This window comes from Numenius arquata, chromosome 2, assembly GCF_964106895.1.
Source record: "Numenius arquata chromosome 2, bNumArq3.hap1.1, whole genome shotgun sequence".
Lineage (NCBI taxonomy): Eukaryota > Metazoa > Chordata > Aves > Charadriiformes > Scolopacidae > Numenius > Numenius arquata.
The window spans coordinates 124,042,729-124,067,900 of NC_133577.1; the positions used below are offsets into that span (position 1 = coordinate 124,042,729).

The 25,172-nt window shown below is 43.9% G+C and overlaps 1 protein-coding gene across 1 annotated transcript in view; it reads right to left on the reverse strand.

The window, feature by feature from the left end:
- The window catches only part of ELAPOR2 (endosome-lysosome associated apoptosis and autophagy regulator family member 2), a 105,016-nt gene that overhangs the window by 29,794 nt on the left and 50,050 nt on the right, over positions 1-25,172 (reverse strand). Inside the window, exons 2-5 of the mRNA XM_074168054.1 lie at positions 19,995-20,115; positions 4,110-4,305; positions 3,369-3,516; positions 770-856 (exon numbers count right to left, since the gene is read on the reverse strand). Of these exons, the coding sequence (XP_074024155.1) occupies positions 770-856; positions 3,369-3,516; positions 4,110-4,305; positions 19,995-20,115 (552 nt within the window). The remainder of the gene's footprint in view (positions 1-769; positions 857-3,368; positions 3,517-4,109; positions 4,306-19,994; positions 20,116-25,172) is intronic.

Genomic DNA, 25,172 nt, shown 5'->3' on the forward strand with positions numbered 1-25,172 from the left:
GAGGATAAGCAGACCATGGAAAACAGAGAGTGGGCTGCTGTCTACGCCAATTAAAACTCTTTTTTCTTCTGGCATAACATCACCTATGCTGGGCCTTTGATGATATGGCTCTAGGAATTAGGGTATGATGGCGTAGTGGAAACCAGGCATCTCCATAAGCTAATGATTTGGTCTACACATGGCCTATTTGCCGAGCAAACTCATCCAGCTGGGTCACAGGCCAACCAGAGGGCTGCTGCTCCCAACGTGGACATGCTCGTATCAGCGCTGCAGAAGCCACCCTGGTGTTGCCAGCTGGCTTTTCAACCGGGTAAGTCACCGCAGAGCACAAGCTGGGTGCAGTCCAGCTCTTCTGCACACACTTGAGAATAAACCGCCCGTCCTGCCAGCCCCCACATAGACACCCCGCTCCCACCACTCCACCGAGCAACGAGGAACAATCCCCTGCTCTCACGAGCAAACGACTGTTGCAGATTTCAATTACAACCATGCAGAGTGACAGTGGCATGCGGATTTGCGTAAATCTATTTAATCTCATGAAGCACTCGATGCAAAGCCCAGAGAAATCAATACCAAGTCTCGCATCTATATGACTTGCTCCGGGTTCACCCCCTCAGAGACCTCGGTGGCTTTGCTCTCAGTGCTAGGAAAGCTGAGCTTCTTCAAATGCATTCACAGGATCTGGACCTTGTTTGCTGTCTGCTCACAGGAAATCACAGACATTTATAGATGGAAAAGAGCTTCAGGAAGGAATTTTTTGCACACTTACAGAATGAGAGCCCCATTCCCCATTGTCTGTTAGCTTCACCCACTTGTCTGCCGTGGACTCCATCTCTTTGCACTGGTCATTTTGTATCTGTTAATAAAAACACAAGATCAGTGACCACAATCAGATGCATCTCTCTGTCAGCATAATGACTGCTGGCAGGGAATGCTAAGATACAGCTTTGTTCCTGTTGTCTACATATTTAGAACAGCAGCTGCCTTACTTGTGGTAAAAAACCACCAGCCAACTTTCAAAACCTGCTAGCAGCCTAGCAGGGCCTCCAATGACCACCTCTGATGCAGATGGGAAAACAAAGAGCAGAAGGAGAAGACCTCAGCCTTGTCCTCTCACTATCTGGTCAGAGTTGAATGCTGAGCATCTTGTCTTGGCTGCCTCCTCCTTCTCCCAAGCCCACCACAATCCAATTGTTTGAAATCCAAAGGCTTCTAAGTCAGAGGGGAGGGTAGGAGAAGACAGGCCAAAGCCAGAAGACAAACTGCTTTCTCTGCAGCCAATGTCTGCTATGTCTTTGGCTCCCTGCCACCTGACCTCACTAGGGATGAGAGTAACGCTATCAAGGATAGGTAATACGCCATGGAGAGTCTGCCCTGGCAGAGGGGTGAAGATGATTGTCCCCCGTCCAGGTCTTTCTCTGAAGAAAAAAGTATCAAGTCCCTTTGAGGCATGAGTTCAATTATTCAGCTTTCATTCCACCAGGAAGAAAGGCCAGTTGAACACTTTCAGAGGACCTGAGGTCAAACATCCTCCTCAAAATTGCTCCATGTCAAGTCTGAAATAAGTCCCATAACCCCACATCCTCTAAAGCATCTCTGCACTTAATTCCCACCTAGATCAACAGCACTGAGGAAAAGAGGTGAGAAGAAGCACCTAATTAGAAGGTAGATCCCTAATTATCTTGCACAATCTGAGCTACAGCATCTTTGTGCTTCGATTCCCACCTGCAAAAAGGAGGTAAGAATATATAGTCTCTTCTTACAAGGTGTAAAGGGCTTCAATATGTAAAAAGAGCCTGGGAAGGGCAGGCTGCGGAAGCGCTGGGGATCTAACAAGAAGTGTCCACACTTGCTTCCCACATTCGAGGACATCTCCTCGCTTACCCTCAGATAGGCACCTGCGCCTGGAGAGACCCAAAACTTCACCATTTCTGGCAACCTGCAAGCCACTGCCACTGAAATGTCACTGTCCAGAACTTAAGTGTCATCGTTAAGTATATTTAAGCACAAAGACACGCTGGAGAGAAAAAAAAAGTGGACTTTTAGAGGTGTGTTAAATAAGGTTTCCCTGAAATACTGAGGCTGACTAGGAATTATTTACACAGGCATTTGTACAAAGGACTGCACCACTCACTGCTTCTTGAACAGGGAATGATAAATTTAAGGAGGTGAATGAGTGGGATATGCATAAAAGTAATAATCAAAAAGCCATTTTCAAAGACAGTGCTCAGAGAAACAATATATTTGCTCCATTACAGGAGCAGATCAGTCAGTCAGTCAAGCAACTGGAGCTAGGATTCCTAATCCTGGCACGTTCATCTGACAGCAGAAAGCATATTTTCTGCTTTCACCCCATGAAGAACGCAGAATAGTCTGATATAAAACTGAAATGGCTAAATAATGTTGCCTGCACTGCCTGTTATCAAAGTGCAATAGCAATGTATTGCACTGATGAAGCAGCAAGAAGGTGCCTCCACCAGGTTATTTTCATCTTCCTCTCCCATCTCTGCTAAGGAGAAGGCTACTTTGCACTTTTCTCCCAAGCTTCAAGAAACACTAACCAACACCAACAGCTGGGAACCCTCCAGCTCCCTGGACCCCAACCAGTCCTTCCAGGTGGGCAGAGCAGGGTTTTCCTTTGCCTTTCCCATTCTGGTCACCGCTGATCAGATTGTTTTAGTAATTTGGGTACGGCGTGGTGCAAGTCCAGCCAGGTTGCTCCCATTTCAGAGGTAATGACCCCTCCATTTCACATTGCGGACATGTCCTCAGAACCTAATTCCTACTGGAAGTCACCTGCATTTTTACTCCTAAATCTCTTTGGAGAACTGTTGTTTCTGGATTTTGTTTAAAGATTGTCTTTTGTCTTTTCTCCTGCTTTTCTCTTCATCTCAATTGCTATGAGATGAAACTCATACTGACCAAAAACTGACCAAAAACTAAAGCTAAGGTTTCCACATACTAATGCGTTAGAGCACTTCAGGTTCTAGATGCCTGCCTTGGAAGAAGTCTTTTTAAATTTCAAGCCCCTTCAAAGACATCTCAAGTCAAACACCCCCAAACGGAAGCATCCACCACCAAGAGTTGCCTTGTAAAAGGCTGGATTAACAGGGGCAGTGATGACCCCTAATGGAAAAATCCCAGCGCATGGTAGACAGGATCAGTTTTGCCTGAGTTTTGAAGCTGAAATTAATTGCTAAAAGGCAGCATAAGTGGCAACAAAAAAAAAGATATTTTTTGTCTTGTTCAACAGTAATAAACTATGGATGTATGAGGAATGTAAAGGGAGGAAAAAGCTGTTCTGATGGTCTTTATCTGGATTGAATTTTTACAACATAAGGTTGGAGTCATCACATAAAAGGCCTTACAAAAAATTCAAAGAAGATGTTGTTGTCAATATACTGGTATTCAAAGAAGACAGAACCGGATTTCTTCAGGTGCACAGCGTAGATGAGAGAAACTGTACAATCATCCCTGTTCGACTCTATGTAATTCCCTCGAGGTGTCCACGAAGAGCTGTTGAACATAAACAAAACAAGCCTCAGATGAGATCACAGACACTGAGGAGACTTTTCTTACACTGCTATACAAAAACATGTTACTCAATAAGGAAGCCAGAATCCCACAATAGCTGAATGCAGTGAATTTACAACTTTATTATTGGATTCCCATTTATTTTTCATATAAAAATAATACTTATCATTAACACTGTGCATGGAAAAGGATATGGTACTAGAAATTTAAATATATGGTACTAGAAATTTAGGACCCAGCATATATAGGAAAAGTTTATTATCCATAGGTCCAACATACTTTCAATTATACTCAGAAACAGCCTTCTGCAACCACCATGGATCTCTAAATAGGCTGTGAAAGTACCTTTTAGACACATTTACTATAGCATGACCCTGGTACAAATAAGAGCAGCTCCAGGCTGCTGATGAGCCCAAGAAGACCATGATTTCACTTCCCAGCCTCTCTTGTTTGCCATTAGTAGGGCTGGTTACCCGCTGGAGACCTTAGGTGAGTCATGAAGGTGGCTTTGTGTTGATGAGCTGTCTCAGGTTCACCCATGGCTCCGTAATCCAGATGCAAACAGAACTTCTTACTTGTTGCAGCTGTCAGCTTTATTCTCAGCCGAGCCAACCGCTGTGTCCATGAAAGTCGCCACGTTGGAGAATCCTGCCGGCAGCTCATCCCACTCGTCAAACTTGATCCCGCTGCCCAGAGAGTAGGTCCCCTCTGCACATTTGCTGCATACCTGGTTCTTCATCTCCAGGTACTCACCAGAGGCACATGAGAAAGCTGGGGAGACAAACGTTTCCACCATATGAATGGAGAAATTAACCCTAATTAATTTACATTAATTTTTTTCCACTTAATTAATTTAGAATGAACTGTCACTAAAAGGATCCAGATGGGAATGTCCCAGCACCAGGAACTCAAGAGCTGAATTCCCAACATTGTCTACAAAATTGAGATGTTCACCAGCACCTGTTTTTTCACCATCGTGGCAGCGCTGAAACCAAATCCCCTATGACGGCTCCTGATTTGCAGCTTGTCGCCATTGGCAAAACAAGATTTAGAAATGAAATCTCTACCCACAGACTGTGTCCAAAAGCAATTTGTGAAAATGGGGACTTATAATGCAGCTCTCCTCACCCTTGCTCACCCACCTGTTACATCTTGAACTCAATTACAATCACCAGCACCTGAGAGCCAGAGCAGATTCGTATGACCCATCTGTATGGTAGCTAAGAAGAGCACCCAGCAGCACCCTGATAGTAATGTAATACTACAAACGTCGGCTGAGAGTTGTAGACCTAATCCAGGGGTCTTTTAACATTTCTCTTCACATGGGCTGCCTACAAAGCCTTGAACATCTTGCCTGATAGACCAGGTGGTCTTGGTAAACGATCACCAGTGGGCCTGTGTCTTGTAAATGAGGATCTTTGACAGAGGGTGTTATTAGCATGCTGAGAAATAAACCCTGGTTGCCAGCACAGCAAAGGCAGTACTTAAACATATGTAACTAGGGGAAGCATAATTTAAAAGAAATGTTCACAAAGAGCTTTTTCTACTGATGTCTCTAAAATTGCTTACTCCAAGTAACTATATGTCCCTTGTTCAAGTCTGATCACATCTCTAAGAGAAGAATAATTTCATTCTACAGAGGAAACCTGGACAGCAGCTGAAGTCCTGGATGCCCACAGAACCCCATGTCTGTGCTGAGAATCATAACTCCTGCCCAGACACTCATTTCAACAGCAGACCATCCCACTTTCCCCCAGCCCCACGCTGCACCTCGTCCTCTCTAAGACTGGACATCCTGGATGGAAACCAAATGAGCGCTTTCTGTAGAACATAATATTTCCTATGTTGCTTGCAAATTGTTAAACTTAACTGTGCCAGTCCAGCCAAAGCAGGATTCAGAGCATCGTACACAACTCGCAACCCAAGAAATGGTGGGATTTTTTACTGTTTCATGGAAGTGGTGGGATTTTTTACTGTTTCACGCATGACACGTTGTGCAGTGACAGATGTTTCATACACTCACTTTGAGAGACATAAACTCACTAGTCTGAGAAACTGTAGGACGAGACCAGACTGCTGGCCAAAGAGGAGAAACTGGCTCAAAACAGCTGATGCCAGCTGAAATCCCAGCATATACGGTTTTATAGATATACTGACGTTTATCTAAGTGCAGAAAAACGTGTTTGACTGTGAGAATTTTGACAAAGATGTGGCTGTGTAACACCAATTTCCATCTGAATCCAACTGAATCCAGTTCAGGCTCCCATTTCTGTGCCAGATTCTGCAGCATTTCTTTCTGTCATTGTCCCTGATGGGCAGCACTGGAATGCAGACAAAAGGTCCATTTTGATAGAAAGATCTGCCAAAGGGTCATTTTTCCCTCTTGGTCATATCAACATACTCTGAATTTGAACTGGTGGACTTCAAGCCAACAAATCTGTTTTTCTAACCCCTTTGCTCGCTGGTGATGGACCAAGAAGGAAAGCTAGCAGGAGCCAAGCAGGGATGGGTGCTGGAGTGGGTATATGCAAGTAAATCCTTCCACAATGGATTTCTGTGAAAAATTGACAGACAGACAAAAAATCCACCTATTAATTAATCCTGTTTTATTTTTCATTTTTGTTTTGAAGGGTGCAGAGAGAAGCCATCAGGAAGGAAAGTAAAAAAGTGAGCTCTCATGACGTATTTGAATCCTTTAACAGTTTCAACCTTTTTTTTTTTTTTAAGAAAGTTAAATAGCAAGAAATGTAGAGCGCTGCTTAACCATGCATTCCAGAATTGTGAATTTCAAATAAGGAGTCAGTAACTGCAAGCGATTCCCTGCCATAACGAAGACACAGAAGGCAGCAGAGGCTCCTCTTCCATTGCAGTGAGGTTGAGCAGAGATTATTGCTTTAACCAAACTAATATCCTTTAACTCCTTGCAACCTGATCATTTTAAAGAAAAAAAGGGCATAAGACATCAAGTAGGCTGCCCCACAGGACACTGCCACCCATGCTCACCTTCCAGGAGAAAGTGGTGAATTTAGGGAATTTTATTTAGGTGGGGAATTACCTTCTTTCCCTTTTCTAAGAATCGTATTTCAAAGGCAGCAGCATTTCCCGTCAAAACACATACATCTGCAAGCAAACTAGCTCTGAGCATGCCAGCTGCTTGCCAGGTTCAATTTGGGGCTGAACGTGGCTAATGGCAACACGAACCACTTTCGACATTGGAATAGATGCACCATGTGGTCTCATTCCAGGCAGTCGGGAGTGGCTGGAAGGGGATGGGGAGGAAACCTGGCGTGTGACGAGCACGGAGATGGTCTCCTCTCCTAGTGTTGCACAACTTGCTCTTCCAGCAAGGGGGGATACCAAAAGCCGGGCCAAACTCTCTTTAATTGAAGCAGCATCAATTCAGGACCCCATCGCAGCTGGAGACGGGCAGGCAGTGGCTGTGCCCAGAGGGACCCTGCGGAGCAGATGTCCTCCGCCATGGGCCAGGATGCACTTGCCAAAGGTGGGGACAGGGCACAGACAGACGATCCATCCCAGGGCGCTGGCGCTCTGCCTTGCTTGTGGCTGCTCCATCTCACTAAGATGCAGCTGAGCACAGATCCAGTCCTGGGACCTCAGATCCAGATCCAGATCCTGACCCACAACCTCTCATCCACAGAAACAGTTGACATTACCGCAGCACCACTGTGTTTGAGGGGGTGACACATGCAAGATGCTGTCAACAGGAAGGACAGCATCACCACATAGCAGGTGAAGGTGCGATGTGAAGTTTCAGGAATCTAAATCATATATTTTAGGTGAGTGCTCTGATTTGTCCTCCACTAAAGCCTCCCTCTTCTTTCAGACTCCTGAGGGAAAACTATTCTCCTGGCTTAGAGGTAGCCTTTCTGAACACTCTCAGCTCCTGACCCCAGAGCCTATTTGTTTAAGGATTTGACAATTAATTTTCAGAGAAAACATCTCTATTGAATAACTCTTTACATGTCTACCCTGTTTCAGAAGCAGAAGTAAGGCTGCTAAATCACTTGGGCAATTCTGAAAATCTTTTCCAGAATCAGTGTTATTGATCCTGTTTGGACATCACTATTCCTCTCCCTCGCAACTGCAGATTTTCCTATTTCACCTTTCAAATACCAGGTTGGGTGCTACACACCAACTTACACAGAGCAACACACATTGTGAAGACTGAATTCGATCTCCTTTCTTTCTGTGAAAAAAATCTGTGAAACGCGTCAAAAGATTCCATGCCCCATCATGGGCATTTTTAAAACCAGAAGAACATTTTCAGAGGCAGTTAGGAACAGCATGACATACAGCGCTGCTGGATATACTGATGCCTTCAGTTGCTCCAGTGAAGCCAATGCAATTATGGGTAATTTGCAGCTGCAGCTTTCTTAAAATAAATAAAGAAGAAAAAAAAATAATAATGTTGTGGTTTGTACAGGAGACCAGCCTTGGTCACAAAAGATGCTGTAAAGTACTGTTAGACAGACGCTGCCACAGGCAGCCACACACATTCATATGTGCACGCAATAAATCTGACACCAGATTCACTTCATAAAAAATTAACAAGAGCTACAGTACTAATACCCACCGAAACCATTGTATAAGTCTCATCAAACAGACCTCATTTCATTCCTTAAAAGGATTATGAGTCGCTTGATAAAGGTGACTGAGAGGGTGTAATATACTTAAGGGCTTCTAATACAGTTAACTTAGTTTTGCATGTCATTCTGATGAAGAAGGTAGAACCATACGATACCAGTAAGGCACATCTTAAATAGATTAAGAACTGCCTGAGTAACAGATTTCAGATAGGGATATCGATAGGAAACCATCGCTGAGCAGGGAGGAAGGGGACAGCTCTGCCTGCCCTGGGACTGAGTCTGATGGCTGTCCACATTGTTATCAATGATCTGCAGGCAAAGAAAAAGGAATGGCATTAAAATTGGCGGGTGAGAGACTGACAGAGTGATAAACCCCGAAGTAACACGAGCAGCTTGGATCTGTTGGCAAGCCTGAGCCCGCTCAAAACCTGCAGAAGGCAGAAATGTATGCCTGAGAGCAGCAAGCCTGAGTGGACCCACCGTCCATCAACAGCATCCACTGTCAAGACGTGTAAAAAGGCACTAGTGAGATCTGTGGATACATTTAGAGGTGGAGGTACAGATGTGTAGGATGAAGCAAGTGTATTACAGGCAAGATCGTTCTAATACTGAATATAATTGTGATTCAGCATTTTTAAGAGGTCAGTGCAAAACAAAAGGACTTTAAATGCTTTTAAAATTAGGGATAACGTCTTGCACCGAGAGATCTGAAGTGCTTAGTCTATTTAGTGTATCAAAAGAAGATTGAGAGTCAAGCATCTCCAGGGGGAGAAAACACAGGATCTCACCGGACTCTCTAATCAAGCAGAGAACTGCATAAGAACTACCTCCTGGAAGGTGAGCCCAGACAACTTCCAATTGGAAATAACACACACATTTTTAACAGGAAGAATGACTGATTGCTGCAACAATCTATCATGGCATGTGATGGGTCTTTTATCTCTCAAGTGCTTCATACCATAACTGGACACCATATGGAAGAAAAGCTCACGCCAAATACAAATTATCAGCCTCAGCATCAGCCCAACTGGACGCATTTTAATGGTCTGTGAGGTCAAAATAGAGAATCTAATTAATCCCTCTAGTCTTAAACTCTTTGAGTTTAGAGCAATGGTATCTGACCTCCCTCCTGGGACACACCACCAACGTGGAGCATCCTGAAGGAGGAGACCTGGCCACTGTGTAACTTCCAAGGAGCGCTTGCGATATATTACTCTGCAGATCTCATAGCACTTTACAGTCACTATGCAGACATGGAAACAGCTCCCTAGAGGGCAAAACAGACCATATAGAGGCTTGCCTCATTTGCCCTTTGACTACAAGTCTCTAGGATCACGATCTGCCTTTTAGTACAGCTGTGGCCCTCCCAGTGATTTTGGTGGACTAGGATCAACGTTAGTTGGCACATTTCTCTTCTAGTAACTGACCCTAACAATCTCACGTTGCTTAACTTTCTGATGCTGGGGGTCAGGAGAGGTATGACTACACGACTTCTTCTGAGGTCTGAAACCTTCCTCTGGAGTGTTTTTTCATGTCAAATATCTCCCAGATATTGCCATGCTGTGACAGGGATCAGAATATTTGTGATTTCACCAGAAGATTAATCAAAGCTGCCTCAATGCCCTGCACCCTCCAACACCAAAACTATAATATATTCAATTGCTTTCCTCCGTTATGCAGCCCTGCCACTCAGTCTTACCCTCTCCCTCAGCCACCTTTCCATCCCACTCCACTTGGACCCTCTACTTCTTGGACCCTCTATCACTCTTCTTAGCAGACATTTTTCTGCAAACATTTCTTACTTATGATACCTAAAACTATTTCAGCTCTTCTGTTTATTCTGTTGCCACTGAGCATGTGTGTCTTTCTGTGCCCCGCTGTTTCACAATACATTACAATTTAAAAAACAACAAAGGACTGGATTTTGCCAGGTTATAACAACATTAGAAGGGCACATTGCAATGGAGCAATTCTACCCAAACCAGAGAAAATGCACAGGAAAAATAATCTCAAACATTGGCTTTCTGACTCTCCCCCCTCCATTCCTACGTTTTACACCCAAAGCTCCACTGCTTGGGATTCAGGTGAGACGATGCCATCTCCTCCAGGCAGAGTCTGGGCTGAATTATCTCAGCCTCCTGTGGCAGAGGTGGCCCAGAAAGGAAATATGATGTTGGCAGCATCCCGCAGCTGTCCCTCTGAACAGCTGCTGGGTTCAGCAGACACATGCCACAAAACTGGAGGAGAAGATGTAGCCAAGGACAAGTACATAGAGGCATCTGTTCAGTGATACCCTGGGACATGAGGGTCCACACAACATGGAAGCAAGGACCAACCAAAATACGAGATGAGGAGAAAAATAAAAAAAAAAAAAAGAAAAAAAAAGCCAAAGGACGAGAGGAAATCATTGCTTCGTTATTAATGTTTCCTATAATCTCAGCCAGCTTCAGAATGTCTTCCGTGAATAATTTATACGAGGCTTCTCCAATAGACTGTGAATAATTGATGCTCGTTTTCTTCAGTCATTATATCCCAATGTGTTACCAGGAACTAGACTGAATCTTAATTTAAGAAAAAAAGTCTGTCAAGCCTGTTTAGGCTTGTAATGTGATCACACTGAAAGCTGATGTAACTTGAGGAAGACTACCTTCTGTGGAAGAGACCCTTCCTTTTCTTAAGAGTAAATAATTTTTCCTTTTATCCCAGAAATTACAAAATAGTGCAATGCTTTTTCCAGTTCATCTCTTTGACAGAACAGTATCATTTTCTCCAGCTGTTTAGGCTGGCCTGGCACATACTATCACTTTTTTATTATCACTTTTTTTTCATCATTTGGACACTGAAAGGTATGGTTTTGGAATGGGAATGCTCAATAAACTCATGAAATTGTGGCATAGAGTGGAGGAAGGCAGTCACTACCACAAGGTTAGCAAGCACATTTGCTGCCAGGGTTACAACAACCATCCTAATGGCTCAGCACTGGAGATGGCAGGGAACATACTTCGAGGGGAGTGAATAGTTCCCCAGGTCCCACTGACTCCATCAGGCTTATTTTGATTGCTCACCAACAAAAGTGGTTGGTGCAAATGGCTTCTAGTGCCATTTGAGATGTCCTCTGCACACACACAGAGTGCTTGCCTCTCATCCCTCTACCAAGCCATAGCAAATCTCAAGGTCTTGCCAGCTGCTTTCCTGTTGAAAGAGAAATCAGTGATTTAGAGGAAGGTGTGTTTAACTTATGCAATTACACCGTGTACACAAATAGGGTGAAGAAACCATGGAAGACGCTAAGGCCAACCTTTCTCTTGGAAGTCTCAATACACACATCAACATGCAGCTCCCGGTAACTCTTCTCCAGGAATTAAACTCTGTGGGTTCAGTGCAAACTCCTCTGCTTTTTTACCTATTTACCTAAAAGAATCCGTGCTTCAAAAAGCCAGCAATGGGACTTTTTCTGCAAAGACAGCGTATTGCTCATGCACAGAGGGAAAAATCTAGAAAAATTACTTGTAACACTGGGGTATCTCTCAGGGTAACAATAAGCATCAGGAAAAGATCCAGATGGAAACGCCATGGCAAAATGTATCCTCGAGCCTCAGTCCAGTTGAGAAATCGAATGTCATCAATAGGTCTCACCTACCTGACTTGAGCTAGGAACATGAGTTAGCAGGCATGTTCTAAGAGGAACAGGAATAAACATCTACCAGAGTGCTTTGCTAAATCCCAGCCTTTTTGTAGTGACTCTCAAACTGTGCCATGCACACCAATGCTGGATAAACACCTTTGCACACATGACAGACTTCCATTAATTCCTCAGCTTCATGGTGTTCCCAAGAGCAGCCTCCGCTGCTGTGTGCTAGTTCCCACTCCAGTATGCTCTAGTGGGAAAGCCTCTCCTTTTCCTTTCAGAAAAGACATAAATGATTTCCTAGAGATACAAAAGAGACTCAGGTAAAACTGAGTTGCCCAGTCCTGCAGGTCATATGCACAAAAGTGCCCCTATAAAGATCATGACTTTGAAATCTACCTCTTGCACACCTTGCTGCTCATGTCAGAGATGACTCCAGGAACAGTTATATTATGCTTTTCTCTGTCAGAATCCTTAATTGCTAGGTAATACATGACAGGCCAAGGGCCAAATCTGTAGCACATCAAGAAATTCTCAGATTCCCTGGATTTCATGCCCACTAAGAATCCACTTTTTTGGTACTTAGGTTTGAGAGAGTAGCCTTCCATATGGGACTCTCATATGTTGAGAGGCAGCTTCATGGGAGCCACACGACTGCTCAAAAGAGAGGGGAGAAGGCAAGGTGTTACTCAAAATGAGGGAGGAGATCAGCATATACCATTCGAGTGAGCAATCTCAGGAATGGAGGAATGAAAGAGGAGATCTTCTGAATACAGTTTTTGAACAAAATAGTACTTTCCTACAGCTCAGGATACCCAAAGGCATCTGTCACCTTATGTAAGCATGTCTATGGGCATGTCAGATCTAAATGACATGGTTAAACACCAGCAGCCATTAATAGCTTGACCTCATTGTTTCTTCCAAGGTGAATACCCAAAGAAGCAATGTCTGAATGACATCGGAAATGAAAAACATATAAGTACATCAAGGTTGATGAAGACAAGATCCAGTGCTTTCAAGCCATGAGAAAAAATGAGAATGGATACATGCCTAGTCCTCAGACCTATGCTGACTTCAATGTATTTCCTCCCTTTAGTTGAAACAAAGAAATTCCAATCATTTCAAAGCCCATTAATAAGACCAGAAAATAAAGCTCAGTGAATGTCAAATAAAAAAAGGGGAAAAGCCTCTCTGATAATTTGTTAGGATTCACATGTTTGCTTCAAGAGGCCATAACTCTGGACCTATTTAAGCCCTATGAAAATTAGTTCTTACACTCATTCATATATGAAGAAAATGACACTGTGGTGATAATAAATTTTTTTTAATTATAACAAACTATTTTGAGATAACATAAATAAATGTGACTGTGTAATAAAGAGTGTCATTCTCATTGGAGTATTTGTATGTACATTCACATCCACATGTGCAATAACATAAACATTAAAGAAACTACTAAAATTTATCATTGCTATTTCCAAGTCTTCACGAGCCAAATTTCAAATTTCTAAGTAAAACTCTGGAAGAAACAATTCTTTAGCACAAAGACTACACAATTCGCCTGAATACGGATCTAGTTGACAATGAACAGATGTAAACTTTATGTCAGAAAGTTGTAATACAAGCACACAGGTTTTGCCAGATGTATAACATTCGTTTTATATTACCTACCTACACAGATACGTATGTGCATAAACCATATGTTATAAAATTTGCAGATGCACACTGACTTCAGGGGAATTAGGAGCAGACCCACTTCTTACCTGCTGGGATGTCCAGTCTTACCGGAGACTGAGAGAACACCAAACTCGAAACCTTCTATTTAAGTTTTCTGTTATGAAAGCAGAATGTTAAACTCTTGCAGATCACAAAATTTCCCTAAAGTGTTATAAAACCTACAAGCCTTAAAAAGGTCATTTGCCCTAATTGTGTCTAAAGTGCACTGCAATTAGCAGGAAGATCCATATCTCCTCCTGTGGTATCCTAGGAGCAGATTACACAAGTTAGAATGAACTCAACAAACACAGCTTAGCAGCAATAAATCAGGACAAATTTTGCTCTCAGTAAAGTCCATTGCCCCAGTAAAGTCCATTGCAATTAAGGACAGTCTATTCTCTGAAGTCAGCGGAGCTTTTCGCACGCCTACCTTTTGGCACAGGCTCACAGGCCTGAAGCACGTTTCTGACTTCAAAGAAGCTGCTCCCGCCTTAGTGGCACCAGGTAAAGGTGGAGTTTGCTAAGCAGGGCCATCAATAACCTCACGGTACCACACTTTGATCAAGTTATTCCACATTATCAATACTTTTTGTGTCTCCTTTCTTAAGAAATCTTGGTAATTATAACTGGCATTTGGATGCTGACAGCAATAGTGACTCTACCAGAACTTTTTCCCCTTGAACACAGCAAATTCAACTCCTTTTGAAATTACTCTATTGCTCTTACTACTGTTTCTTTGTTACGCACATAGCACCACTAAACTTAGCAGATATTTATGAGATAAGATGCAACCTATTCTTGTTTAGGCTGGAAAAAAATAACTCCTATTCAGTGGACTAAGAGAGTTAATATTAAAAAAGAATTTGAGGTAAAAATGTGAACCCTTTAAGCCCCTTTTGGTCACAAACTCTGCTGCGAGGAGCAAATCAGTGCACCTGGGCACAGTAAGGGCACACTCTGAGCCAGATATTTGGGTCATCCTTGAGTGAAGGGAGAGGAAGAAGAGAGGAAGGAGAGGAGACATGGAAGGAAGGCAGGCTCCAAATTCAGACTTTTAATTTGAGCGTAAAACACGCAGCATATGGTCGGGCTGGCAGAAAAGCCTGTCTGTGGCCACCGAAGCAGACTGCAGCGTAGTGTCAGCAGGAGCGCGATGCCAAGTCCTGCTCCCACCGCCAGGCCCCGAGAGGTCCCCGTTAGAGACCGCAAACAGCCCCCACAGTCAAGCGAAAGGTTTTCAGAGATACCAGCCATATCACAGAATCACAGAATCACAGAATCTTCATAGTTGGAAGGGACCTTTGAGATCATCGAGTCCAACAAAAAAAAAAAAAACCCAAAAAAAAAAAAAAACCAAAAAAACCACACCACACACCACACGCACCCAAACCAACAGTCTCGGGCACTAGAGCATGCCCTGAAGGGCCATGTCTACACATTTCTTAAATATCTCCAGGGATGGCAACTCCACCACCTCCCTGGGCAGGCTGTTCCAGTGCCTGATCACTCTCTCAGTAAAGTAATTCTTCCTAACATCTAATCTAAACCTCCCCTGCCACAACTTTAGACCATTTCCTCTGGTCCTGCCATCATTCCCTTGGGAGAAGAGGCCACCACCCACATCTCTACAACCCCCTTTCAGGTAGTTGTAGAGGGCAATGAGGTCCCCCCTCAGCCTCCTCTTCTCCAAACTAAACATGCCCAGTTCCCTCAGCCTCTCCTCATAGGACTTGTTCTCTAGACCCCTCACCAGCTTGGTGGCTCTCCTCTGGATACACTCCAGCAGCTCAATGTCCTTCCTTTAGTGAGGGGCCCAGAACTGAATGGGGGTGCAGGCAAGGGCTCAACCCCAAAAGCAAACTGCTCCCACTGCCTGCCATAAACATTTTCCCTTTAAAAAGCCAAGCAGACTGCCCTGATGGCAGTGATCCTTATCAGCTAAATTCCCTTCCTGCTACCAGACTCATGAGGAGATCAGAGTGAGGTCCGTGGTAATTAAAAATGAACGAGATCAAATTAGTTAAGCACATTCAAGTTGCAATGGAGTGGTTCCAAGGTCTGGATTGCGCTGTGTGCCACCCCCTCAGTGCAACACTCCCTGCCTCCATGGATGCACCCTGCCTCCGACACCATGTAGAGAAGGTGCCTGGAGGGGACATCTCAAACACGAAGCAGAGGAGACCCACACAGAGTAGCTTTAGGAGTAATAAATATTTGCCTTTTTCCTAGCCAAGATCCTTGCTGCACTTTTAATGTCTATCTTTGCAGGATCCCTTGCAACTGTGATGTGCCAGTGTCAAAAATAGGACTCGTCTCTGAACAAACACAAGCATGAGAGAGGTGGCCACACTGCGGGGAATACCCATGCCATGGTCTGCCCAGAGGCAGCCCTGAGGTCCCACATTGCACCCAATGACAAAATGCAGGCTGACGCCCTGATGTGGGGTCTGAAAGTGGTCTCAGCCTCACATGGCAAGCAGATCAGAAAAAAGGAGAGTGAAATACAGAAATAAAGAAATAAGTTGTCCCAGTGCATTGCAAGTGAGCTACTGTGCTGCACAACTGCTCCTGCACCTTCCCTCCCACATCTGGGGTCACTGCATTGCAGGACCTCCTACAGCATCACAAATAACTACCATGGGAGGTTCCTTCTTTCTTCCTACTGCCTGCCTGGATGGTAAAGATGTTGTGGGGAGGCTGGCAGGAGGGGAAGTTGGTTTCATCATGCTGCTCTGTGCTGAGGGTAAGATAAAGTAAAAAAAAACCCTTCATCTAATACCAGATTAAAGAGCAGTCAAAAGATGACAGTCCTTTCTACCCTGAACCCCATGACTAATTCTCAGAGGACCCTGTCTGCAGGTAAACTTTGCTGATTAACTTTTTGAAGACCCAAAAGGGATAAATCCTGGCATGTTTCACAGAAACAGACATTCCGGAGAATGCTGGCAGTTACTCTCAGTGGGTCACAGGCAGCCGTGCTTTGCAGGTCAGCGTGCGCTTCGAAATGCAGCAGAGCACAGAGACACTCAACCCAATTTTAAATGGGTTCATTCAAATGAAAAACAGTAAAACACAACACCCTGAAAATGAGGACATCTCGAGACACCGACTGAGCTCCAGTGCCACAGTTAGATTGCTCCAGATATGTGAAGCACCTGAGCTAATATATTTTTAGCAGTCACAAGTGTCTTTCCACTCCGCTGGAGACCACAGTCTAGACATATTTACAGAGATGATTGGAGACATTTAACATATTGTTACACCATCTTTCGAATTCCTAGTTCAGGGACAATTTAAAGAGAATGACTGCTGAGCATTTGGAAGTGGGAGAGATTGGTGCAGTATTCTCAGAATCAAAAATTAATGAAAGCCTGCAAGTTAATTCTGTTTTCAGGGAGCAGTAAAGATCAATAGCAGATATTCTCAAGCAGCAGGCATTTCTGAATAGATGAAAACAACTGCAAACAGTAGATCATGAAGTCAGCAGCAGTGGCAGATATATTCCAAAAAATCCCGCATTCCCACCCAGATTCCTCCATATCCAGTGTCCTAACTGCCACCAAGGACCACTGAGGGCTCTGCCAACCTCAAGGAGAAAAAAAAAAGCCTTAAGAGCTGCTATGCAACTGAAACACGTTTTTAAGAGCAGAGACATAGTTGGCTCAGCTCTGTCTCAGGACTAGTAGATACCAACCAAAACTTCTGAAGATAACAGATCTCCAAAGCTGGAAATCATCCTGCTTGTTCTGATTGTACCATGGTCCCCAGCTCTGCAGCTTGAAGGACTGAGAGAGATACCTAAGGGACTCCAGGACTCTATTAAATGTCAGGATGAGCCCTAGTGCCAGGATGCTCTGGTGTAGGGTAGGTTCTACAGGATGTAGCAGAATCTGACTAAGTTTGTAGAATGAGCAGAAAGACACATCTCAAAGGATATGCCATACTTAGAGTATTTCTTGATAGGCCTCAGGATAAAATAACTCTAGACCTATAAGAATAGGAAGCATCCCATGGAGTCATTAAGTACTTGGTGAGATGTGTATGCAATCCCTGGCCAAGTCTTTAGGACAAATCTCACTCTGTACATGATCCACTAAGAATATGTGTTGTAGCAGCCCCAAATAAAGAACCTTTCATTTTCCTGAGGCTATAGAAACTTGTGCTTGTAGGATAAGACATCCTTGGTCCAACTTCTGTGTTGTCAGATGAGACAGAAGCCACCAGCTCAGACAAGTAGTCAGTGAGGAGGTGTCTTATCTGTCAACATTTTCAGTTCAACTCATCATCCACAACAGACCCCCATGTGCAAACTCTGAAGAGCTGGAGGGCACATAACTTTCAAAAGCTGCCTCTCCCAGTATACCCCACCCATTGAAGAACAGACTGTCAGCCAAACTCTATGCTGGTTCAAATATTTTGCAGTAAAAACCACCGCATTAGCCAAGCAGAATGGGAGGGATGTTCCCTACACATTCCGGCAGTGATTGACTGCTGCTGACAGACTCATGTTTTCAGCCTGAAAGATTGGTTGTTCTTAAAGAAAAAGGTGAAAGACTAAGAGATGAGAAACCTAAAATGACTTTTGTCATCAGAATATAGCCAGACACCTCCTGAAGCCAGATAATCTACTACAGACAGAAAAAAGACAGAACTACATTAACACTGCTGCACTCTCAAGAGCCCAGAGAGATGAGATCTGAAGGGTTCAGTAAAAGAAGTCAAATACCCAATTGCTTCTCAAACCAGCTGAATTGCCATGGGACTATACAGTAACACAACACAGAGGAGAGGCATCAACTGAGATGAGTTTTCCAGTGTATTTAACAGAATCCTGTACTTTGGGGTATAATATCACAGCCAATCTGCTGGGCAAAGTTTTCCCCTTGTCTAGCAGACGGCCAGATACAGAGAAGCCAGAGACTCATCTATTATTATAAAACAGTTGAATTTTCATCGGAACTGATTTAAGACCAGAAAGACACACAAATAAGAGGAGATAAAGAGGGAAGTGCACCATTTTTAGAAATCTGTAGCAGAAAGTCGAGGACAGTGTAATGTCGCTGGACCTTAAACCATTTATCATGAGATTGAAGAAGAAATAGTATATATCAGAAAAAATTAGTTATATCTTTGTACTCCAGAGTACACCAAAAGTGGTTGTGCAGCAGAAGGGATAACACCATCTGCTCCTTCAAAGTGCATACAGCAAAAAGTAATGGGCTTGAAGTACAACAAGGGAGATTCAAGAGCAGAAAAAGCTGTAACAGGAGGGAAAATGAAGAGAAGAAAATAGATGAGCAAATATCTGGGGAGCTTGTGGGCTCTTCATCACCAGAGGTCCCTGAAAACAGTCCAGCCAAACACCAGCCGTAAATGACAAAGTCATTGCTACTATTGCTATTTGGGCTGGGGGATGAATTATGGGATCACCTGAGGTGCTTCCCAGCTCTGTATTTCTGTAATTGAAAAACACATCCTAAGGATATACAGCAATTCCACATTTAAAACCTCGGAAACTTAACCCAAATACCAGGAATGACACAGGCAGCTTCTGAAATGACTCTTGAAAGCAGTCAGAAATCTTCCAGTGGTCAATACTGCTACAGAAAACATTTATGTGCCTTATGCTGGAACATATACTGTAAAAGAATGAACAATAAACCTTTACAGAAGAGTCAGAAGCGAATAAAATCTCACCTCTCCTACACTAGAACTGAAAGGACGTTGCCATAGTTCACCCCGCTTGTCAGATACAATAATTTATACCCTTTGGTACAAATTAATGAGAAAATAAAGCACTGCTGGAATCTTTTGTGAAGAGAATTGTTAGAGCAGGGAAGTGTGATGGGAAAGAGAATTCAGCTTGGGAAGCTACAGAACAGTGAGGGAATAGTTCAAATGTGTTTGCAGAGCAGCAGTTCACTTATGTCCCCACATACAGAGAGGTGTTTTAACATTAAAAAAAAATGCAGGACCAAGTGATATGAGAACACACCAAGTTGTTAAAAATAAATACATAAATAAATAAAATGCAAGAGCTTCATCACGAAAATAACTCAGGCAAATAAGACATTTACCATTACTTACGCATTCAGCTTATTAATTAGCTAAATAACGCAGGTAATGGGAACGGGGACACCATGCAAATATAATTTGGCCACTCCTGGTAACCATTTTGGCCAATACAGCTATAAACGAGCTGGAGAGCTGCAGAACTTAAGGGTATGGCAGCTCAAGACAAGCAACCACATCTCCTCAAGGGGTGTTGTAATAGAAGTGGCTTGTCTGTGAATTAGCATACAGGGGTACCTGTAGCAGATACTGATTTATACAACTGCGCTGCAAAGACAATCCCTGCTCCACACCTCCAAGAGACAAGAAGAAGGATTGGAGGGGAAGGACTAGCTCAGGGACACTCAGGACATGAATGACAGAGCTAAGCAGCCACACAAGGGTAAATAGCACAGACAGCTAGTAACGGGTCTGTAAAATGAAAAGTGCCGACATACTGCATTCCTTCCCTTTCACCGGGTCGGGTAGTCCAGAGCACTCCACCAACGGATTCGGGACAGCCACCCTCCATCTGGAGCCACTGCTGTCGCATTCTGTGTACTCGAAGTGGTAATCTGTCTGCAAGCAATTACAAAGAGTTTCAGTTTCATCATAACATTTGCATATTAAGCTCATTAATCAAGACTGGGATTAGCAAACTCAGTTATAATTAAACCAGAAAGGAAGTAGCTGGCGTGGAACATACTGTGCAGCACTCTCACTGCTTTGATGATCACCGTGTATCATCACAGAGCAAGCACAAAGCACATCGGATGCTGTGTAGCACAAATGTTAAGGCTGAGGGTGGGATTTGCAAAAGCACTTGAGAGACGGGACACAGATGTTACTAGAATTTTTTTCCCAGTCTCTTGGAGCAGGATTGATCCCAAACTTCATGGTATGTGATCTACAGTAGCCAAAAAGGTTTCCTCTTTGGTCAGTGGAGCAAGACATACCCAAAGCACAAGTCATCCCATGTTAGGCTGTCTGAGATGGATGGGATGAATCATCTTCTGTGGGTGTCTCCTTCTACATCGATTTCAGAGGAAGCCCAGACAAATTAGGGGAGATAAACCCAGTATTGGGATACCTCTGAAAATGCCATCCAAGGTCAGCTCTGAGGACTACATCAAGGCAGAGTGGTGAGGGAATGTGAGGGAAGATCATCCCCATGGTCTCTGTGACTGAGATAAGCCCGGAGTAGTTGTAGTGGGAGGGCTACAGGGGTGGCTTCTGTGAGAAGCTGCTAGAAGCTTCCCCAATGTCTGGCAGAGCCTATGCTGGTCAGCCCCAAGACAGACTTGCTGCTGGCCAAGGCCAAGCCCATTAGCAATGGTGGTAGCGCCTCCGGGATAATGTGTTTATGAAGGGGGAAAAAATACTGCGTGGCAACAGCCAGAAAACAGGAATGAGAAAATGTGAAAGCAATGACTCTGCAGACACCAAGATCAGTGAAGAAGGAGGTGAGGAGGTGCTCCAGACACCAGAGCAGAGATTCCCCTGCAGCCCATGGTGAAAACCATGGTGAGGCAGGCTGTCCCCCTGCAGCCCATGAAGGTCCATGGTGGAGCAGTTATCTACCTGCAGCCCATGGAAGTTAATATTGGAGCAGATATCCACCCGCAGCCCCTAGAGGAGCCCACACTGGAGAAGGTGGATGCCTGAAGGAGGCTGTGACCCCTTGGGAAGCCCGCTATGCAGCAGGCTCCTGACAGGACTTGTGACCCCATGGGGGACCCATGCTGGAGAAGTCTGTTCCTGAAGGACTGCTACCCATGGAAGGAACCCACACTGGAGCAGTTTGTGAAGAACTGCAGCCCCTGGGAAGGACTCACATTGGAGAAGTTCATGCAGGACTGTCTCCTGTGAGAGGTACCCCACATTGGAGCAGGGGAAGAGTGTGAGGAGTCCTCCCCCTGAGGAGGAAGGAATGGCAGAGGCAACGTGTGATGAACTGAAGGCAACCCCCATACCTTGTCCCCCTGAGTCACTTGGAGGGAGGAGGTAGAGAAATGGGGAGTGAAGTTAAGCCCAGAAAGAAAGGAGGGGTGGGGGGAAGGTGTTTAAGATTTGGTTTTACTTCTCATTCTCCTCCTCTGATCTGATTGATAATAAATTAAATTAATTTTCCCCAAGTTGAGTCTGTTTTGCCTGTGACGGCAATTGCAGAGTAATCCCCCTGTCCTTATCTCCACCTACGAGCCTTTCATTATATTTTCTCTCCCCTGTCCAGCTGAGGAGGGGAGTGATAGCGTGGCTTTGGTGGGCATCTGGCATCCAGCCAGGGTCAACCCATCACAGTATTCTAAATGAAAAGCAGTAAGAAACTTCCTACCATTAGCTAGGAAAGAATATTTGCTGTTTATCTTATTAATGATATTCATTCAGATTCTAGATATAATCTAGACTCCCATCTAGTTACATTTTTAGTTTTGTCTTTTTGGCTTTGTTTCCAAATTCATAGCCCAGAATTTTACTATTGAAATAAACCTCGGCAACATCTCATTCTTTAATTGGTTTGGTATCAAGAGAGAGTTTGGGTGAAGCTGGCAGAACTGGTGCATACCTTTCTTCAGAGGGAACAGACCTATATTAAAACAACACATACTGGCAAGCTCCATGAGATGTCTCCACATCCACAAGGCCACCTCCAGCTCCCTTTGCAGTCAATAGAGGGAAAGTGTTGGCCACATTCCTATTTTAGACACCTGCTGCAGAGGGGATGAGAAGATGATAACACACATTCTAGAAATGTCTCTTTCTCTCCATTGGCTACATATAGAGACCAGCCACTTGGTTTGGATGGAGACTTCTCCATTTCATCAGGGGCATCCCATCTCCGACACTGCATGGCCCTGCATGGCCCATAAAACAACACACAAAATCATGGGACTGAGGAAAATGGGATCAGACCTTTAGCCACAGGCTTGAGGTTTATGCAGCTTTACGGTAGACTGGTGTGGTGGATCCATAAGATTTGTTGGTTCGTTTCAATTTAGTTCCTTGCAGAACTGGCCACAAACCAAAGTGAAGGAAGCCAATGGTCATGTCTGCAGCCCAAGGCACAAGCAGAAGAGCTCCTTAGCTGGCATAGCTCAGCCTCACTACAGCAAAACCCACCTATGAGGCAGCATAAATCTGCCTTCCTAAAGATCCATGTCACCACGACTGCAGACATCAGTCCTTAAGTTATGCCACCCTAGGAGGACGTACTCTGTGCACACAAGAATTATTTGGAGGCAATCTTTTCCTACTCCTTCTATGACGCCTTGCAGTGCTGACATCCCACATGATGGGGCAGAACAGAGAATCAGGTGGATAGGGGTCGGTCCATGCTGGCTCTAGTAGAGATTAGTTAATCACTGCAAACATTCAGCTGATTCACAAGGAGGCGGCTTGCAATTCTCCTCATTTACTTATAGAAGAGCAAACAATACTGTGTTTAATACTTTTCCTACTGTTACCATAGCTCTCCAGAGATATTCAAATGTTAATAAAGTTCTACCTAAACATCATTAAAGACTTTGGTAGTTGCATCCAAGTGCAAATAATATTCTGATTTCTCTGGAATTAGTATTTTCATGGTTCAATAAATGTCTTTGTGGCTCAGCCTATGGTTTAGAAACCTAACTAACAGCACAGAGGAAAGGAAAACTGTTTATCTCAAAAATAAATCAAAGCATAAGAAGATACTAGCAAACACAGAGCTACACATGAAATATGATATACTACACTCTCAACTCTATGAATATACTCAATTCAAATATGCATTTTCCCCCTTTCACCTCATTATACAATCTTCAAGGAACAGAAAAAAACCCAGTCCTTAATCATCTTGGTATGAAATCTGCCTATGAGGCAACCAGAATATATAAATAACGTATCTGTAATAGATCCATCTCATAGTTCATATCACATAATAAAAAAATGACCTATTAAATTAATTATGCAAGACTGGAGTGAAGCAAAGAAAAGGATGCTGAAACCCTCTGAATCTGACTGATGTTCAGATCTCTTTTCTATTTCATATCAAGTCAAAAAAATTATAGAGAGCAATTTGGTGTCAACAATCCGAGTTGTTCTCATAGCCACCTTCGCAAAATAAACTTCAGGAACTCCTAGCCAGCAATTCCTCTGCAGCCAAGAAGGAGCCAGAGGGGGTCTCAGAAGTGGTGCAGGTGGCAGGGACACACCATGCAATGCAGAAACATCCCCTCTAATGGTGTCTGACTGTCAACTATCCCCGGAGATTAAAAACACAGGACAGTAACTAAAATTATACAGAAAAAAGGGTTTCTGCTCTCCTTCCAAATTCAGGCAGAAGAGTCAGGTCTCCATCTCTCCTCTTCCATCCCGTCATGGAAATCTCTCCAGCTTTAACTAGCCAGATGAGGTTTTCAGGGGAGATGGACCCAACAGATGTCCTTCCTTCCCTCTGACCACCCCTGTGTGCAGCCAGCTGTGTCTGCCAAGGAGCCTCAAGACTCACTAGGAAGGTTGCACAGCAGAACTATGTTCTTACATGATCTCTTTTCATTACTTTTTCCTCTACTGTGATCTTAGTTCCCTTACAGAACAGGTGGATTTTTTGTTTTGTTTTGTTTTCTATCTGACTTTCAACTCAACTTTATGTCTGAAAACCACTCCACAGACTTGGTTGTTCCTCCGGTAATTGACTGTAATGAAGACTCTGCACAATAATTTCTGCCCTTGGTCACACACGCATAGCTCCAAATTCTTTTCCAGCCACCATCACTACCATCTTCTCCCTATACTATAGTTTTACCAAGAAACAACCACTGAGGGTCCAGTTGTATCACTCTTTGAAAAACAGAATATATCTGCACTGCATCACAGGCATGACAGTAGCTCACAACGCTGGCTGCACCAGTGGCCAGCTTTAAATTAACCAGCTTGGCTACTTACAGCAGGTGATTATAACTGCATGGAACTCTGGTTCAGATAAATGATCCAGCATCTCAAGCTGATTTAACAGCCATGGTGATGGCAGTCCCCAGCAACTGGCGTAGCTCAGGTCCATCCCTAGGAGGTGGAAGCCCACCTTGACTGCAGCACCGACACCCTCGGCGCACACGTGATGTATGCCAGCACTGGAAATCGCCCATTAACGCTGGCTTACCGGGCTCAGCACTCCTAATCTGCCTCAGCAACTTGAACTTCCAAATATAGAAGGCTGACAGAGGAGCCTCCTCAGCACCATGGGACGCTTACACCACCTTTGCATCTCACTGAAAAATGCCGTTCTGTTATGCTGGGATTTCTCCTCCTCCTCCCTGACGGAGAAATTTCTTCACCCGCCAATTCTCTGAAATGAATTTCATGGCAAACCCGTTGCCAGATGTTATCTGTTGTCAGCTATTACTCTGTTTTTTCTTTCAATGTTTTTTCCCCACTATCATCCAGACATACAGTATCTTTAAACTTGGCTATGGGCCTGTTTTAATTTTAACTATAATTCTTACTCTGTTTTATGACTTTTCTGGGCTTGGCCTTAATGTTCTAAACATGTCCCTCCCCCAGTTCAGCTGTTATTTCCTATAACATTTCCTATTTTATTGCTCATAATTCCTAGGCTTTGGCAAAATTGGTTTGAATTTCAGACCCAAAGAGTAGGT